The sequence below is a fragment of the Sturnira hondurensis genome, unplaced genomic scaffold (assembly GCF_014824575.4).
Source record: "Sturnira hondurensis isolate 20B ecotype Veracruz unplaced genomic scaffold, ASM1482457v3 Scaffold0014854, whole genome shotgun sequence".
Taxonomy (NCBI): domain Eukaryota; kingdom Metazoa; phylum Chordata; class Mammalia; order Chiroptera; family Phyllostomidae; genus Sturnira; species Sturnira hondurensis.
The window spans coordinates 9,134,250-9,153,883 of NW_028087485.1; the positions used below are offsets into that span (position 1 = coordinate 9,134,250).

General features: G+C 43.1%; 1 protein-coding gene across 1 annotated transcript; it reads right to left on the minus strand.

Annotated features, from left to right (window-relative positions):
• Positions 1 to 7,033: 7,033 nt before the first annotated feature.
• On the minus strand, positions 7,034 to 19,158 carry GSTO1 (glutathione S-transferase omega 1). The gene is made up of 6 exons (XM_037063987.1): positions 18,972 to 19,158; positions 18,631 to 18,739; positions 14,082 to 14,304; positions 12,051 to 12,149; positions 10,151 to 10,257; positions 7,034 to 7,284 (listed from the first exon to the last, which is right to left on the minus strand). The coding sequence occupies exons 1-6, from the start codon at positions 19,003 to 19,005 to the stop codon at positions 7,131 to 7,133; spliced, it is 726 nt and encodes a 241-aa protein (XP_036919882.1). The 5' UTR covers positions 19,006 to 19,158; the 3' UTR covers positions 7,034 to 7,130.
• Between the last annotated feature and the right edge of the window lie 476 nt (positions 19,159 to 19,634).

Sequence of the window (19,634 nt, forward strand, 5' to 3'; positions counted from 1 at the left end):
GCCTCACCCTAGTCCCAGACCTATTTGTGACATTGTACCCAAGCTATGAAAGATTGGTAATGAGTCAGACACTAGAGGCAAAGAAAAACCTGTGAGCTCTCCCAGACCCCAGCATGAATTCCAGAGCAGAACCTTCACAACCGTGGCGAAGACTTTGTCAACAGCCGGGCAAAACAGGAGCCACCTGGATAGCTCTGGCTCTTTCATCTACACGAGACAGAGGAGGCAGCTAGACTTGGCTCTGCCCTACAAAGCTGAGATCCTGAGATTTAGCAGGTAGAAAGCTAATTCCTTTGACTTTACAGGACTAAGCTGAAATAGGAATTACTTAGATACGCATTTTATGGGGCTCACAGGTAGAGAAGGAAAGAAAAGTATCATACACCTCACACCGACTAAATGATTTCCGTGGATCGATCACCTTACTTGATTCCTGCAACTACTCAGGTAGGTAACTGTTATTCTCTCATTTTACAACATAGAAAATATCTTCTGGAAAATGAAATTATTTGCTCAGAGTGACCAGCTAGCAGGGTTGAACTTTAAAAGTCCAAAGCCTGACTCATTGTCTTGGCCTCAAAAGCTGGTAGCCACATGGAAGAAAAAGAATATAAATCCTGGGGAAAATCTAGTGCGTAATGGCGGGTCAACAAATGTTAGCTGAGTCTCAATATGTTTTACTAAGAGACCGAACCTAATTATATAGCTTATGAACAGTCACTTTTGCCCTTTGGAATTCCAATCTATCCAGAAATTCTTGGTTCATAATGTTCACATTTTTTTTTCCTACTCAGCAGGAATCTTTGAAATTCTTCCGAATAGTGACGCAACTACACTTTTTGCTAAGTCATTCAGAGTGATCTCATGTGAGACGTGACAAGTTGCTGTTGATTGATAAGAATTGGGGAGTGGCAAAAAATGTTTTAATAAATTTCCTTTGAAAAGAAAATGCATGTATGTCAGCAATTTTACATGTTGCAAGATAAAGAGGAACACCACTGGTCTGAAACTAACTTTAAGCAAGAAGGACAAACTGAATGGGAATAAAAGCAATGAACATAAGCATGATGTGTGAGAGCTTCTCACGGACAAGGAGATGACTCGTGGGCATGAAACATATCCCTCATGAAAGAATGCAGATGTCGAATAACTGCGTGAAAATGTATCCAGATTCTAAAAGAATATGAAATTCTCAGAATCACAGTCACAACCAGTCCTTACTAACATGTATTTTGTGCTTTATGTGTGTTCACTCATTTAATATGTGAAGTTGTCCCATGAAGGTTCTATTATTATTTTATTTTAAAAAATGAGTAAACTGAGACTAACTGGCAAGGTTAAGTGACTTGTCAAAAGTCTCACAACTTGTAAGGGGAGGAGAAAGAATTATGACTTCTGACCCCTGGGTGAGCACTCCAAACAGGATCTTAGTCTACACCAGACACAGGCAAGCTCTTTGTGAAAAAGTCAAAATAGTAAATATCTTAGGCTTTCTGAGTCATCTTGTCTCAACCGCTCAACTCGACCCTTACAGGATAAAAACAGCAATAAATAATACATAGATGAATGGGTTTGGCTGTGTTCCAAGAAAACATTATTTATGGAGTCTAAATTTGAATTTTGTATATATACATAGATATATTCACAATTGTAATTCAAATGAATAATACAATACATAATATATAATAACACAAGAATTATTCTGTGTTTTGTGTACTCACAACTATAATCTACTTTTTCCAACCCCTGAATTTTAACAGACTTTATTGTTTGAGCAGTTTTATGTTCACAATAAAACCTAACACAAGATAGATTTTTCTACCACCACAAACGCACAGCCTCCTTCACCATCCACATCCTGCATCAGAGTTACATTCTTACAATTGATGGGCCTACGCTGACACTTCATCATCAAAGTCCACAGTTTAAATTAAGGTTTACTCTTGGTGAATTTCATATAATTTTCATGTATCACAAATCATGATTCTTCTCTTGATTTTTTTCAACCATTTAAAAACGTGAAAATTATCCTTAGCTCTTACACCATACAAAAACCAGCAGAGGCCTGGGTTTGGTTCTCTGGCCTGAGTTTCCTCATTGCTGGAGTGCTGATAATGAATTATTAACGGCCACACCGGGAACTCCATTTGTAAAGTAAAAGTCCCATCTTTCACTATGCTAAAGAGAACACATTTCCAAGTTGTTGTTTTTTTCCCTCATTCCCACCTTTTAAGGGAAATCAGCTCTGAGTGTTGGGAATAGCTGTTTATGATGCTGTTTAGTATATCTGTGTAGGGGAAGCCACACTCTGGAATGCAAGTCTCTTTGGTGTAGTTAGAGAATAGCAGACAGTTCTTCCTTTGAAGGAAAGCAATACAATGTCAAGGTCCTCACTTGGCATTATAGTCAAACCCTGGCTTTGGCACTTAGACAGCTGACTCTCACCTCGTTGACCCTCATCTTCTTCACCTGTAAAATGAGACTACAAATAGTACCTTCCTGATGGGTTTTAAATAATGAATGAAGTCAGGCCATCCTCAGTACAGTAAGTAGTCAAAATTAATGACTAATACTAGTAAATAAGAACACATTCTAAATAGCACAATGCATTCCGATTTTGTATTCGTAAAAATGAAATGCATGCAGTTCAGCTTTGCGAAACATATTGGAATTAGAATTCAACTCAGAATATTTATTTCACCAGTTACCAGTTAAATGCCAGCTGAATAGGGGTTGAAGGCTGCAGGCTACATTTCAGTAATGCGGTTTTTAATCTTATCACTGAACACTATGTTTTCCCTGGAGAGATTTGCATTACGACCTTTGAGCTTATCCCTACTTCCTTTCTAAAGTACCTCTGAAATAGGTACCTCTGCAGATACAACAGGTACCTCTCTGAAATCCTCTTTGCAAATTTTCCTTCCATGTTATTATATTATGTTTACACCTCTATTATACTGACTCACTCAAGCAAGAGACAAATGGTAACAAAGCCATATTAAACCTACTCCAAACTGGTTTTCAGTTACCTGAAATAGAATCGGATCTATTTGAAAAGGTGAGGACTTTCAGTCACGGGTAATAATAGCTTAAGCTTTCTAGGGAGAGAATGCCACCACAGAAATAATGTCTTCGCTCTACTTTTAAATGAGTCTCTGTTTTGAGAATTGAAGTGGACTTTGCATTTTTCAGTGTTTCAAAATTTTTCTCTCATACCTGCCTCTGGTAGTGGCAGAAACTGGAGGACATTCCTCTTAATACAAATGAAGCCTGCTTAATTCACACGAAAGATTACTGAGTGTTCAGACACTGTTTGCCAAGTTCAGAGAGTGAGATTAAGTCAGGGAAAAGGCTCTATTTTTCAAATGGACTCAGAATCAGGGGCCTGTTTCCAGGAAGTTAGGGTCATAGGGAATCTTATGTTCTCATGTGTTTGGGACATTTTTTTTCTCAGTTTTGAGATATAATTAATTGACATACAGCTCTGTATGAGTTTAATATGCACCACATAGTGATTTGACACACATATATTGTGAAATGATTACCACACTAACTTTAGTTAATATTCATCTTCACAGAGTTACAAAAAAAATTTTTTTCTCGTGAGGAGAACTTTTAGGACCTACTCTCTAAGCAACTCTCAAACACCAGACGGCAGTGTTAATTATGGTCAGCTTGTGCATTAGCTCCGTAGGACTTACTTTATAACTGGAAGTTTGTACTTTTTGACCACCTTCATTCAACTCCCTCCCCACGCCTGACCCACCCACAATTCTGAAACAGATGAAGGAAAGATTATCGCCAACTAAAGTTGCCAGAGGAGAAACTCCATCTTCCCACAGGGGAAAGCAGAGGCGGAAGGAGACTCTTTTTTAAGTACTTGATTCTGCTTTCCTATCTCTTACCTCTTTACAGCTTAAGGGATCAAAGAAAAAGTATTCTAAAAATATTTTGATATAGTTACATTTGAATGGAAAAAGGGAGATTTGCAAGATCCTGAAGTCAGCCAAACATTTGCAAAATCAAACAGAACAGACTGAGATAGGAAAAGAACAGCGACACTCCCTGTTAAATCTCAGGTATGATAGCGGTGTGCCAAAATGGTCCTTGCTATCCTCTCCTGGCTCAACCTCTCTCAATGCTAGGAGCTGATAAAGAGACTGGGCAGAAGTTTACTTAAGCTCTTATCTTGAGGGTGGTGTAAATGACTAAGAGTTCAGGCTGGATGTGAATCTCTTCGGCATTTACTAGCTGGATGACCTTGGGCAAATCACAGCAACTTTCTATGCCCTAGGGTTCTCACTGGTAACTCCTAGTTAATGATACCAATACATCAACATGGTGTTTTGGGAAAGACTCGTTCAGGTGCTGGACGAAAAATGCTTACTACTTAGCACTCATCTGTTGCCTAGTAGGCATTCAACATCAGCTATTACCTTTATGATTCTTGGAATACAGCAGGGTCACAAAGACACCCCCTGAGACCAAAATCCCCTGGGGCGGTGCCCTCCAACGCAGCTGAACTAGTGGTGCCCAACTGCAGGACTAGAATCGGTGATTTGGGGCTCTCTTTACCTGTCTCCAGGCAAATCAGAAAAATAAACAGGGTTATTTAGTGAGGGTTTTTTCCCCCTTTGAGTTAAAGGTGTTCACTTTAAAGACCTGTTCTCTAATCTGGGATTATATAGCCCTTGTACTTTTTTGAGGTTAATTCTTTGATGAAACTTTTGTGAACATAAGTAATCGGGCTTCCTTTCAACAGTATTAGGCAACATAAAACACTGGTCCTAATCTAAGACCTGAAATTCGTGGAAAATCCTCAAGTTCAGAATTGATTAACCTTACACCCACGCCTCTTCCCTTCAAACGCCCAAACTGCCCGAACCAACCCGGTGGAGGTGGCAGGAGACGCCCCCAGGAATCTCCCAACGCACCCCAAACGAACAGGAGGTGGAATGAAGGTGGAACCCGCCCCCCAGAATGAGATCCTACCCGCCAACTGGCCGCGGTGCCCAGAGCTCCAGCCAATCCCAAGAGCCTTCGGAGGCTCTCCGGCCAATCAGTGCCGAGCTGAGCCAAAGGGCAGCCGCCTTACAGGCTTCGCAGTACCCAATTCCCCACGAGTGTCAGGGACAGGTAGCGACTGGCCGTGGCACTGCTGCGCCCGGGTCTACGTCCGCCTGAAGCCGTCCCGCAGCCGACCTGAACCTGGAAGGGTGTGGCGGACCGACGACAGCAGAGATGGGTGTGCACGGAGCTTGGGCATTGGTGGCCAAGAGTGGCCGGCCAGAGGTCGTTTGTGAAGTCAACAGTGGTCGCCTGCATCACCACGCGGGTGGGGGCCGGGTGGAGGGGGCTCACTTCAAATGTGGACCACCTGGCCCACCCGGGACCTACTTACTGAATCACAAATGGAGCAGTGAGCCTTCGGTGATTATTAGGTGCTTTTACGTTTAAGAATGAGTGAGTACAGGAAACCAGGCTGTATTGAAGGCACGCCCCATAATCTTGATAGTAGTAACAGGGTGCTGGGTGTTTCCAGGTATTAACCTTGGGATCTTAGTCGAATCATCTGTGCAATGAAACGATACTCTATGATCTAGGTTTTCATGGAGCTGATGTGATGATAAAAATTAGTGAGAAACCCAATGGGCTATGGAAATGTGTAGAGGATGGCATTGATATTTTTGAATGCGAATATTACCTATTATTCATTCAGCCTTATATGCTGCACTGAGGGGTGTGTATTTACATGGTGTGTGTGCCCAGCATGGGATTTGGTAACAAGCAATTGAAGGGGAGAGAGATTGGATATTGAAGACCAAGTAACAGGTCTAGTCACCTACTTGGCTTTGAGGTGATGGAGGTCTGGTCTTCATTGGTCAGAACAAGAATAAAAGAGGGCATGATTTCAGTTAAAGATGGAAAGAATGAGGAATTGTAAATTCTCAATTCAGAACCTCAAAGACAAACTTGAAAGGGCATCACTTGAAATGACAACAGGGTATCCAAGTGGAAATGTCTGTGGGCAGTTAGAAATCTAGATTGAAGTCTAATCTCACTAGAGAAGATTTGAGCGTAACGAACAGGAAGTGTGTTTACATTTCTGCAGGAGGGCCTTGAGGAAATACCCGTTGTGCCACGATGTCAACTCAGGGAAGGGGATCCAAAGAGACATGACAGCACTTGGCAAAATAAAAAGCATGTTATTTTTTGTATTAGTGAAGGAAAATATCAGACAGTATCTTCATTGTTTTTTAAAATATTTTATTTATTTATTTTTAGAGAGGGGGGAGGGGAGGGAGAAAGGGAGAGAAACATCAATATATGGCTGCCTCTCACGGTCCCTCTATTGGAGACCTGGCCCTCAACCCAGGAATGTTCCCTGACTGGGGATCGAACTGGCGACCCTTTGGTTTGCAGGCTGGCACTCAGTCCACTGAGCCACACCAGCCAGGGCCACATCTTCACTGACTTGTGCCCCCATCAAAGCCCATAGTCACAGGCCTCCAGGCTATTCTGCAAGTAGACATTTAAGAAGCCTTGGAAGGTCTTCACATCAGTGAGGAGGGCCGATACAGAGGGATCTTTCTTCATGGCTGCCATCCAAAGCTTAAGTTTTGGAGTGCGGTCTAAACACCTGTGGGAGATGGAAAGCATGAAGATGTGAGCAGGAAGGCATTGCCAAGTCTCCCAAATGTCATCGTCATCACTCTGCAGTTTCGTTTTGTACTCCTCTAAGCTTTAAAGTAGTTCATTAAAGATATTTCTTTAAAATGCATGTTAATTACAGAACAAGACATTCCTCTTTTTGTTCTGCTTCTCGGATACTGCATTTTCTACAAACTGAAGGAAGGTTTGTGGTAACCCCGCATTGAGCAAGGCTAACCATGCACTTTCCCCAAGANATTTTATTTATTTATTTTTAGAGAGGGGGGAGGGGAGGGAGAAAGGGAGAGAAACATCAATATATGGCTGCCTCTCACGGTCCCTCTATTGGAGACCTGGCCCTCAACCCAGGAATGTTCCCTGACTGGGGATCGAACTGGCGACCCTTTGGTTTGCAGGCTGGCACTCAGTCCACTGAGCCACACCAGCCAGGGCCACATCTTCACTGACTTGTGCCCCCATCAAAGCCCATAGTCACAGGCCTCCAGGCTATTCTGCAAGTAGACATTTAAGAAGCCTTGGAAGGTCTTCACATCAGTGAGGAGGGCCGATACAGAGGGATCTTTCTTCATGGCTGCCATCCAAAGCTTAAGTTTTGGAGTGTGGTCTACACACCTGCGGGAGATGGAAAGCATGAAGATGTGAGCAGGAAGGCATTGCCAAGTCTCCCAAATGTCATCGCCATCACTCTGCAGTTTCGTTTTGTACTCCTCTAAGCTTTAAAGTAGTTCATTAAAGATATTTCTTTAAAATGCATGTAATTACAGAACAAGACATGCCTCTTTTTGTTGTGCTTCTCGGATACTGCATTTTTTACAAACTGAAGGAAGGTTTGTGGTAACCCCGCATTGAGCAAGACTAACCATGCACTTTCCCCAAGAGCATTTGCTTGACTTTGTGTCTCTGTGCCACATTTTGATAATTCTTAGAATATTTCATACTCTGGCCATTATTTTTATATTTGTTATGGAGATCTATGATCACTGACCTTTGATGTTACTAGGGCAAACTTTTGACCAGCGAAAAGATTACTGAAGGCTCAGATAATGGTTAGTGTTTCTTTACGCAAAAAAGCATTTTAAATTAAGGGGTTTGCATTGTTCTTTTTTAGACATAATGCTTTTGAACACTTAACGGACTAAGGTATAGTGTAAACATAATTTTTATATACACTGGGAAATCACAGTATTCATGTGACTCGCTTTATTGTGGTATTTGCTTTATTGCAGTGGTCTGAAACTGAACCTGCAATATCTCTGAGGTATGACTGTATTAGTTTTGGAGTATATTGTAGAAGTCTTTGTTTTATGGAACAGGAATCTTCCAAAAGGAAATGACTTGCTCATTTGGTGTGAGACTATTCCAAATTGAGAGAGTGATAACTTTTTTAAATGAGAACATGAAAAACAACCCATCTATGTTCAGATTGTGCTAAAAAGTGATTAAATGTACACCTTGCCAACTCTAAAAGCAGTCACAGGGATGTAAAGTACAGCACAGGGAATAAAGTTAGCAATGTAGTAACTATGTGTGGGATCAGATGGATACTGCTAGACTTATTGGGATATTCACTTCATACATTATATAAATGTATAATCACTGTGTTGTATATAATATTGTATGTCAACTGTAACTGATACATTTTTTTAAAAAAGAAAAAGAGATCAAACCAATGGACGCCAGAGGGGAAGGGGTGAGGATGGGTGACAGGGACTATAGTCCATAATGTTGTGACTACGTTTGCACGGTGACAGATGATTAGCACACTAATTGTGTCAATCACATGGAAAGGTATATTAATGTCAAATCATACTGTACACCTGAAACCTAATATTGCATACTCTAAGCATAATAATACATTCAAATCTGTAGAAAATTTTTATGAGTTCATTTGAGCCAAACCGACAACTGCCAGGAAGCAAAACCTCAGCAGGTTGAGAAAATGCTCCAGAAAATGGCAGTTTTGTACCCTACTTTATACGTTATAATCAAAAGAGAAGATGTAGGTGGGCTGCATGAAATCCACAGGTGAAAGACAATGGAGGTGGGAGACAGCAAAGTGAGGAAACTTCTGGGACTGGATAAAACTTAAAATGGTAGACACATGCTTCTTTTACAAAACAGGTGAGTATAGGGTAGTTAACAGTCAGCAATTAACATGACGACAATGACAGTGAGAGGACTTTGGTCTCTGGGTGTGATGCCCATGCTTTGAGGGACCCGGTAAAAAGGAAATTACTTTGTTTTTGCAAAGGTATGTTTATCAGGTATGTTATCCTTGATGCAAAAGGTCAACAGACAGGCTTAGTTAAGATGAAGATGACCTTTGTCAGGGAACATTCTAGCATAGGACAGACATGACTACTTACCATAAACTGCTTTTTGTTAAAAACCTTTAATTTCAGACCATTCTAAGTGGTTATTTTCGGTCTCTATGAGTTTTTAAGGCCATAACACAGGCCCTCCCTGAGTTTGTCAGGTTGAGTGTGTGGCCTTTTTTTGTCCACAATACCAACTATACTTAAATTTTATTTTATTTATTTTTTAAATTTTATTTACTTATTTTTAGAGAGAGAAGAAGGGAGGGAGAAAGAGGTAAAAATCAGTGTGTGGCTGCCTCTCATGCGCCCCCTACTGGGAACCTGGCCCCAAATCCACACATGTATGTGCCCTTAGAATCAAACCAGCAACCCTTTGGTTTGCAGGCCTGCACTCAATCCACTTAGCCACACCAGCCAGGGCTATACTTAATTTTTTTAAATGTTTGAATAAGTTTTTTAAAATTTACAGAGTTGTTTTAAAAGAATATTTTTTAAAAAGTAACCCTGAATAGCTCTAAGCTTTAATAGCTCTAAGCTTTGGTGGCTGCCAAACTTCAAAGTGTGGAGCTTGGAAACTAGTATGGGAGTCTTACTGGTCAATAAGAGGCAGCATTGACCATAACAATCCTGCATGACAGCCTTATAAACAGGGGGCGGGAGGGAGAGGCTTATCCTCATGGCTTTACAATTTTTTCAGTTGCACTTGGCATTCAACATTATATTCATTTAAGGTGCAGAGCATAGTGCTGAGGCAGTATATAACACACAAAGGGATCCCCAGGAAGTCTAGCAGCCATCCAACGCCACAGAGTCATTACGACTTTACTGTCTTCCCTATGCTGTACTTTGCAGCCCTGTGACTATTTTGTGACTGCCAACTGTACTTCTTCACACCTTCCTTAGGAATTTTTATCCAGGAGGGAAGGAGTAAATTACTTTTAAAACTTTCTACTGCATGTCACAGAACTGCCACCTGTCCCCCAGGGTGGGAAGCAGTGAGGACGGACGTATGACATGCCCAAGCCTTTCCTTCCTGCCCACTTTTTTCCATTCATAACAGTTGTATAAAATATTTTAATTTTTGTTCAGAAATAAGGTCAACATATGCTATTCCAATGATCATTCTCCTAAATTATTTACATAATATTCAAAACTCTTACTCAGTTAACTCCAGGGCTTCCAGCCGTTCAAACCAGGGCCACATGAGGTAATCAACCATAGACAGTGAACTGCCACCAAAGAAGGTTGTCTTCTTGTTGGTCAGAACCTGAACATAAAACAGCATAACAGTACTTCTTATTCGTGCATCTCCGAAGACTCATCATCAGAGATGCAGGTGAGTTCAGCAGAATGGTCAGCACAGCCCTGTTTGCTTGACATATCCAAGTTCGATTTTTGTCTATTTGATCAGTTTAAGCTTTAGAATCTATTGGGTTCAGATGAAGCAAAACAATCAGCAAGAGAAACTAGAACGTGATGAAAAATAAAATAAGCAACAGAAAAATAAATAAGCAATAATTACAAGATCTTTGTAATACAACAAAGGTCCGGTATTCAGAATATAGAAAGAACTCTTGGGAATCAAGAAAAAAAGGCAAACAACCCATTGGAAAATTGCGTGAGACGTGCGCTTCACAAAAAAGGATGTCCAAATGGACGGTAACCCTTTGAAAAGGCACCCAACTACATCAGGGACCAAGAAATGCAAATCAGAGCTAAAATGGAGGACACTACGCATCCATAATGGCTCAAATGAGCCAGACAAAGTTAGCTAGGGTGTGGGACCGCTGCGGGCACGAATGGCAATGGGTACTGCGATGTTTTACAGCTGGGAGCATGCATACTTCATACCCAGTAATTGTACTTGGAAACGTGAACGTATATTCACCAAAAGATACATGCAAGAATGTTCACTGCAGTGCTATTTCTAATAGCCCCAAAGTGGAAATGTCTACTGTCCACCAGGAGTAAAGGGAGAAAAAAAACCTGTGATACATTCGCGGGAACACTATACAAAGATAGAAATGAACTACACACAACACTGATGTTGTGCGAACTACTTCACAACCTAATACTGTATAAAAGAAGCCAGGCCTGAAAGTGAGTTTAATGTTATTCCATTTGTATAGAGTATAAAAAGCAGCTAAAACTAATACTCATTTTTTGATATGGGTACTGGTTCTATGGCTATGTTCACTCTAAAAATTCATCAAGCTTTGTATACTCTTATTCTTTGGGTACTTTGCAGATAATCCTCCAATAAAACAATTTACCTAAAATATACTGGAAATAACTAGAATAACTATTAAATGAAATTATTTGAAAACAAAGCACAAATAGTACGTTTCTAAAGTTTAAGACGAATTGGTATGATTTTTGTCAAGGGGGGAACTGAGAATATTATTTGATTAATCAACACCAAACCAACTTACCTTTATAAAACTTCTAGAGTTTTTGTCAGGGCCCATATAACATTCTGCATTGTACACTGATTGTTTAAATCTCGCTGAGTGTTTGGAATGTCTCCAGCCCAAGAGGAGGCTCAGTCTAAAGACACAAAATGGCAGCTACCCCTCAAAGGAAGCAAAGCACATCCGGGCTTTGCCGAGTGTCTGTATGATTTGAGGCAAATTCTTTGTGGTGAGAAATGCTTATTACCTAATATTAAGTAGAAAAAAGAACACAAAATGGTATCCATGCTCTGATTAGTTATGGTAATCATTTTTTAGAAATATATGGACAAGGACTGGAAACAGCATGGAAAAACAACAGGGAACAGAAATGTTGGTGAATTTCTTTTTTCCCATGTTATTTTTAACATCAGTGCAACAAAATGTTTTAAGAGCAAGCTCATGACAAAATATGTTGAGGTGTTTTGGTTTATATGTTAAACAGACCGCTCACGGAAATCTGTTACAAACTAAAATTTCTTATTTGGTATCATCACTAATTGCTGTGAAACCATTTGGGAAATGGGAATGTGAACCAACGAGTAGAAGGAAGAAAGTCGATGCAGTGTATCATGGAATCGGATAAAAGCTAAGAGACACGACTGGTTACCTCCTCAAGCTTGCTGAATTCTTTACGAAGTTCGTCTTTCAGGCCAGAGCAGTCTTTCTTATTTTCACTTCTAATAAAGCTTCCTATCAAAGATGGTACCTAGACAGAGAATAATGTCTTAGTTTATCAGTGGAAGGCTGAGTACACCAGCCTCCCATAAGAACATGATAGAACCTTCCAGTCCCAGTGTCAGTGGTCTAGAAACTTACAGGGCACACCCACTCCTGTGTTCACAGAGGTCATAGGCTGATCCTCAAAACACTTTTGTGGCCCCAAATCCTATTAAACAGGATTTTATAAGTTGCACATAACAGAGCCCACCTTGGCAAGTTGGAGCCAAAAATACCTTTAAAGGACACTGAGTGTCCCAGAATTGCTGCAGGGGGCTGAACAAACAGGCTTGGAACTAAGCTGGAACATTCCAAAACTGCGCTCAGACAGACCTGCTGGAAAGCATCACTGTGACCAGTGAGCTCAAACTACAGGTTTGTGCCACTACCAGGAATGACTCTGAGGTAACTAATGCCCCTATCACCAAAGCCCCTGCTACTCTGAAGTTTAATTTGGCAACCACCAGGGCTCCTGAAAGCCTGATGCTGTACCATCAGCCACTCTCACCGACAGGACCACACCAAGCCTGTTGCCTCCCATTGACCGTTTCTGAACTGAACTCTACCACGTGTGTATCTGACAGGGAGAGCCTGGGTTGCGGGCCTGGGCCCCAGCTGCAGAGGGACCTGGGGAAGAGAAGTTTTCCTGATCTCTGCCTTGCGGAGGACCTGAGGAGACTGTTCAGAGGGGAGTGAGGGCCTGAAGACCTGACGGGCGCAGCGTCACATGCTTTACTGCTCGTGGTGGAGGCGTGTGTGCGATTGGTGTCATCTCACTGCACGAGACAGAAGTCCACTCACGCCAGTTTAAGTAAACAGGCATTCTCTCTGAAAATACAGGAGAAGCCCCTGAAACCCCATGGATGTCAGAACAGCTTGTGCTCATTGGAACTGAAGGTTTGCAGGCTGCCCTTCCATCCACATTTCCTGCCTGGTCATCTTTGCTTCTCTTTACATGTCTGTTCTATATTATTTTCCACATATAGGTCCCTTTGCAGTGTTCATTTCCACTTCCCTATGTGGCTTTGGCTGGTCAAGTCTCTAATTTTATACGTATATATATTTTTTCATTCAAAACTTCCCCACTTTTACTGTCTCAGTTCCAAGTTTCTAGGCGAGAAGATGATTGGGCGGGGGATGCACGTGGGGGCATGTCTAGTTTGCTGAGCTGTGGCCAGGAGGGTGGGGCCACATGCTACTACCTAAGACCTCCGCTTTCCCGAGTGTGAGCAGAAAAGTAACAGTGGGCAACTCTAGCTTTTAGGCTCATTCTCTTTCTAAACAGTACGATGAATCTCTTGTTACTTTTTAAAAATTCTCCACCACCTTTCTTGTAAATTTGCCCCATTCTCTGTTCATCAACGTTGATAGCAGCCATCTCTACTCTTCTTGCCCCCTCATCCTGCTAAGCCAGACAAGTCCTTCTGCCTTCTCCAGTGGCTTCCCTTTGCACAGTCTCCTTAAACAACAGGTCTTCCCTGTAAGTCCTATCTTCACGGTATTTCTTTAACCATTTCTTTGTCTAGAGACAAGATATTTCTGTGTATGCTGACCCATGCTGACAGGATAACAGGATTACAGACATATAACCTCCTCTTGCTATTCTTGTCTACTATTGGTCATGTCCTTGTTAATGCTAACTGCTTGAACGAATTTACACATTGATTTGATAAGGTGGTGAGTTTGGGAAGACTGAAAACATTCGGTGTGGCGGGAACATAACATGTCAGAAGAGTGAACAGGGCTAACTTTGGAGAGGTAAACAGGAACCGATCAAGAAAGGGCTCGTAGGACACGTCAGGGCAGATGAGGATAATCCTGTTTTGTTTTCCTTTCCCAGATTAGTGAACCATAAATGACCACTGATACAGCTTTATAAAAACATTTTTTAAATAGGAACTGACATTTCTTATACACATACCTTAGAAAACAACTCAAAGACCATCTTTTGGCGTGCTTTCTCATAGGGGTCCTCTGGCAACAGCTTCTTCCCTGGATACATTTCATCCAGGTACTCACAGGTGATGGGAGACTCATAGATCAGTTGACCCTGACTGTTCTCCAGAACTGGCACCAGACCAGAGGGATTCTTCTTAAAGAACCACTCAGGCTTATTTTTCAGGTTGATGTTGATAACTTCATACCTGAAAGGCAAATAGAAGACAATGAAGAGAATGAAACATATTTTGTAACTTCTTTTTTTTTTAATTTAATTTATTTATCTTTAGAGGGGAAGGGAGGGGGAGAGAGAGAGAGAAATAGCAATGTATGGTTGACTCTGGTGTGTCCCCTGCTGGGAACTGGCCTGCAACCCAGGCATGTGCCCTGACTGGGAATCGAACCGCGATCGTGTGGTTCGCAGGCCCGCCCTCAATCCACTGAGCTACACCAGCCAGGGCTTTTGTAACTTCTGAATGAATGAATCCTCACTGGTCCTCCTACCATCCACTTAGATGATCAGACCCCACCACTTAGGAGTCAACTCAGCCTCGATTCCTGCCCCTTACACCCTCTTCCTCAAGTCAAATGGAACAGCAAGACCTGTCAGCTAGCCCTTCAAATCATATTGACCTTATTCACTTCTCAGCTTTATCATTACTACCTCATCCAAAACATCACCTGCCACCTGGACCCCTACAACAGTCCCCACCAGCCTCTCAGCTCCCTCTGTGGCCTCCCTACAGTCCATTCTGCACGCATGGCCGGGTGGAGCTTTGACAAAAGTAAATTAGATTAGGTCACTCTCCTGCTTACCCAATTCTTGCTCACTGCAAAAAGGATAAACTCTAAGTCACGGTTCAGGATACACAAGGCACATTTGACTTGTCACATGTGTTTTCTGCAACTTTCCTTTTGGTCATTATGATCTGGCCACACTGGCTTTTCTTATATTCCTTGAATTTGCCATATGTGTTCCCACCTTGGAACATTTACCCTTATTAGTCCTCTGCCTTCTCTGCCTGTCTTCCCAGGTCAAACACCAGATGCTCAGAGAGGCCTTCCCTGACCACCTGTTCTGAGGCTGCTGAGGGCCTCCATTATGTGACCATCTTCTTTTACTCTTGTCATTGAACTGATTCGTATCTGAAATTACTTAGATCACTATCCATCTGTTTATTATGTCGACTCCCTCGAAAGTAAGCTCCATGAAATCAGGGATCTTATGTGCCTTGTTCATTTTAATAAACACATAAAAGCAAATTTGAAATAGTTTTGAATGCTATGAAGAAAATATAGACAGTGTCAGAAAGGCACTCAGTAAATGTCTGTTGAATAAACCAGTGTTCTAGGCACTAGACATACAACAATGAACATACAATAAAGAAGTATTCAAAGTGATAAAAAGCAAGGACATATAGCCTAGATCACTATATGCAGCAAACTATCATTTACACTGGAAGGGGAGATAAAGTGCTTCCCAGATAAGGTCAAATTAAAGGAGTTCACTGACACCAACTCCTTATTATATGAAATTATTAAAGGGACTTATCTAAGAAAAAGATCAAAAATACACACAGTAAAATGACAACAAACACAACTATCAACAACTGAACATAAAAACACAAAAAAAACACACACACAAAAAAACCAAAAACAAACTAAGCAAACAACTAGAACAGGAATAGAATCACAGAAATAGAGATCATATGGAGGGTTATCAGCAAGGAGGGGGAGGGGGGAACATGGGGGACAAGGTACAGGGAATAAGTAGCACAAATGGTAGGTACAAGATAGGAGGAGGTTAAGAACAATATAGGAAATTTAGAAGCCAAAGAACTTATATGTACAGGCTGTGGACATGAACTGGGGCGGGGCCAGTGGGGGGAATGCAGATGGGAAGAGGGGTGCAGGGCAGAGAGAAATAAAGGGAGGGCCTAGTATAAAGGACACATGGAGAACAACTAAGGGGGGTGGAAATGGGAGAGAGGTGGGGAGCACGGGGTGGGGGTGAGCTGGGATGGGAGTGGGGGACGGAAAACTGTACTTGAACAATAATCAAAAATTTTTTTTAAAAATAAAGGGAGGGAAATGGGACAACTAATAGTATAATCAATTAAATACATTTAAAGAACAAAAGGTAGATCATTTGGGATAAAGAAGGTTTTCAGAACAAAAGCATTTGGTGGTAACCTGACATTGTGAGTCACCAAGTCAACACACCTGCCACAAGTTGGAACATGTACCTTTTAAAGAAAACCGTGCTTTGTTAGGTTATAACACATGGTAAACACCTAGATGACGAGGGCACCAGCTCTCGGTGCCCGCAGCATCATGGATGAGACATGAGACAAAGTCACACGGACTACCAAGTTCTGTGGAGGAAAAGGGACGGCACAGCTACTCCCTCAAGGGGAGAGTGCCTCAGAACGGTCTGGCTACTCTCTCAAGGGGAAAGTGCCCCGACTTTTGCCTAGACAGAGCTTTTACTGGGCTTTCTTGCTCAAGTGCTTAGGTACAACTTATTAATCATTGTCAGGCAGTAAGGATCAAACAGTACATTGCATACAAAGAACTAGTAGGGCTTCTTCTGAGTCAGGGTCTATCAGCTAAGGAGCTACAAAACTTCCGGAAACAAACTCATTTCCTGCTTGAGCCTTTATCACTTAACTAAGAGCATTCTTAGCAAAGCAGGCTTCACAGGATTTCACATATCCTTTCTCAGGCCTGATCACCCTTTCCAGCACAGGGCTGCACCACCCTCAGTCATTGTTTCAGGCTTAAGTCAGGGGAGGCAGACAGCCCAGGAATTCTCAGAGACTTCTCAAAGACAGACTGAGGACTCAGGCCTCGTGAAAGCCGAGGGATGAGGAGGGTCCATCACCCCTCTTCTCCATAGGCCCCAAGTCCTTCCCTGGGGCCTCCATGTGATCATGCCTGTCTTAGGTCAATCCTCCCATGAGGAATTTTACCCGTCATTGGCTAACCAACCAAGCACTGGAGGCCAATTAGGGAATAAGGAGCAGAAGCGCTGCTCCTGCCAGGGAGGTAAGCTTTGTCTCCTTGGAGGCTTAAGGTCAGAAGGTCGTTCACTCAGCCTTAGCCTTGGGGGTGGTTACAGCTCCGGAAACCAGTCAGGGCTGTTCCCAACATCTAGTGGTATAGGGTGTGGCAAAAAAAAAAAAAACTTCTCTGATGAAAGTCTCCTGGCAAAACAAATCCAAAACTGTTAATACACCCCTGCTGCTTGCATTACCTGGCAACCGTCACCACCCTTCACCCCCGACACGTACAGTAATAAGGTGAAGAATCATTTCAATCTTCCTTTGGAAAACTCCCAGTCAGGTAGAGTCGTTTTCAAACTTGAGTTGCAGAGGGCACATAACCCAGGCCTTTGTGCCCTGATTTCAGCTGCATCTTCTTCTTGTACATGTCAGTTACACCAGCACAACGTATGTCTTTTTTCAGCCTGAATTACACTTCCCTTACTTGCAATAAAAGAATTCTGACTAATATAGCAAACATTATAGTATTTGGATAAAATAGTGTTTGGGAAAAATGTTACTAAATGTTGAGTATTTTGCTATATATTCAGATCAACTCATCCAAATAAGATGCCAATCTTAGTGATGAGGTAAGGGCTAATCCATAAATTTTTTTCTTCTTCTTTAGAATACATCTTATACGACTTTTAGGCAGGGATTGCCTGCCTAATTCTCTCCCTAGAAGACTAAAATACACTTATAAACCTTAAACACATAGATGGAAAATTTCTTAGAATGGGGGGCTACATTTTAAACTTCCACACCACAGGTATCGAATGTCTGTTTCACCTATTCCAAAAGTCATTGGAAAGGGGGCAGTTCCAATGGGTATTTGACGTCTGCAGAGAAAAACCAAGACACTACTGCATGATTCCGATGGCTAACCCATGTTAATAACCATGCAACTTTCAGTAAGGCTCCACAAAGGACTGAATTTTTAGGCATAGACCCTTTGACTCACCCAACAATCCAACCTGTAGGGTCAACTGAACAATGTAGTCAACAGCACACACTGCCAGGAGAGTCAAAGTATAAACTATAAGTCAAAGTATAAGTCAATACTTAACTCTGTACTGAGTTAAGTATTGACTATTTGATGAGAAACGATACACTCGGAATAACAGCAAACAGTATGTCAGATAAACCAGACGGAAGTCAGGTGAAAGGGAAAGGGCAGTGCACCAGGAATTAGGGGTCCACAAGAGCTAAAAGAGCTGATGCCAGCCATTACCTTGGAGCCCATTCTTCTAATCCATAAAATGGTTAGGTTAATCTAAATGGAGTGTCCTAGGCTTCCGGAGTCTATGGCATTTCCCCTCATCTCCCTCCTCAGGGAGAGGCTTCATAACTTGCTAAGTCCTCCCTAAAAGGCTCAGAATAGTCCTTTGTTTTGCAGCAAAGGAAGCCCCAGGGTCCCTATTCGAGATTCCCAACCCTCGCCTCCTGCAGCAGCTGGCGCGGGGAGCTGCCCCCGGCCTGGGTTCTCACTTGATTCCCTTGGCTTCCAGGACTAGGCGCGTCCTCTGGGCGAACGGGCAGAACCTCATGCTGTAGACGCGAATCAGGCCTTCCGGGACGGGCCCTGGGGGCGCGCTTCCTGCGGAGGAGAAGCGGAGGCGGTTACGGTCCCGAGAGAGGCCAGGATCCCCAGCCTCCAGCCGCCCCGGGGACCGGCGCGGAGAGGTCTGGGGAGCTGCCGCCCCAGCCCGTTCCCTGTTTCCCACCGGAGGAGGCCCTGTAGAGAGGCTCGGCTCCAAAGCAGCCCCATCGCGACCTGCGGCCAGGGGTCGCCGAGATCACCCCCACCTCTCGCGGCGGACTGGCCTTACCCTTCCCCAGACTCTTCAATGATCCTCCAGACATCTTGGTGCTGTGTCGGCCTAGCTCGCACGCTGGGTTTCCAAGGCTTTCAGAAAGTAGTCGCCCCTCCCTTCCTCCTTTCTCAGAAGGGCGAACTGGGAGCGGCTGCCCGCCCCGCCTGCGCTGTGTTTCCAGGACCCGACGCACCCTTGAGCGCTTAGAGCGAGCTCACGCCCAGCGTGACCCTGGAGGGACCCCAAAGGCCGAGGCAGGCGCTATTTCCCAACCTCTACAAGAAGGAATGCGCCGCCGTGGTAGCCCTAGCGCTTCGGGAAAAATCGTCGCCCCGAGGTCCCTCCGTTGCGTCCAGACCCGGACCTGGTCTTCCTGGTTTTGTGGTGACACTGCATAAAACCCTGCAGCTGTAGGTTGCGCCGACATGTATCCTGAGGACCATGAGATGCATCCACCTCCAGATGCGCGCCCACACACATGCGCGCGCGCGCGCGCACACACACACACACACACACACACACACACACACACTAAATAAAACTGGAGCCATTTCCTAACCCCCGATGATGATGGTTTCTGGTCTGCCCTCTACGCGGGTCCACGCTGACCCTGACCTCCGATATTCCCTGGCCCTGCTGGGAAACCCACTCCGGCCTCAGTCATGAGGCAGAGACCTG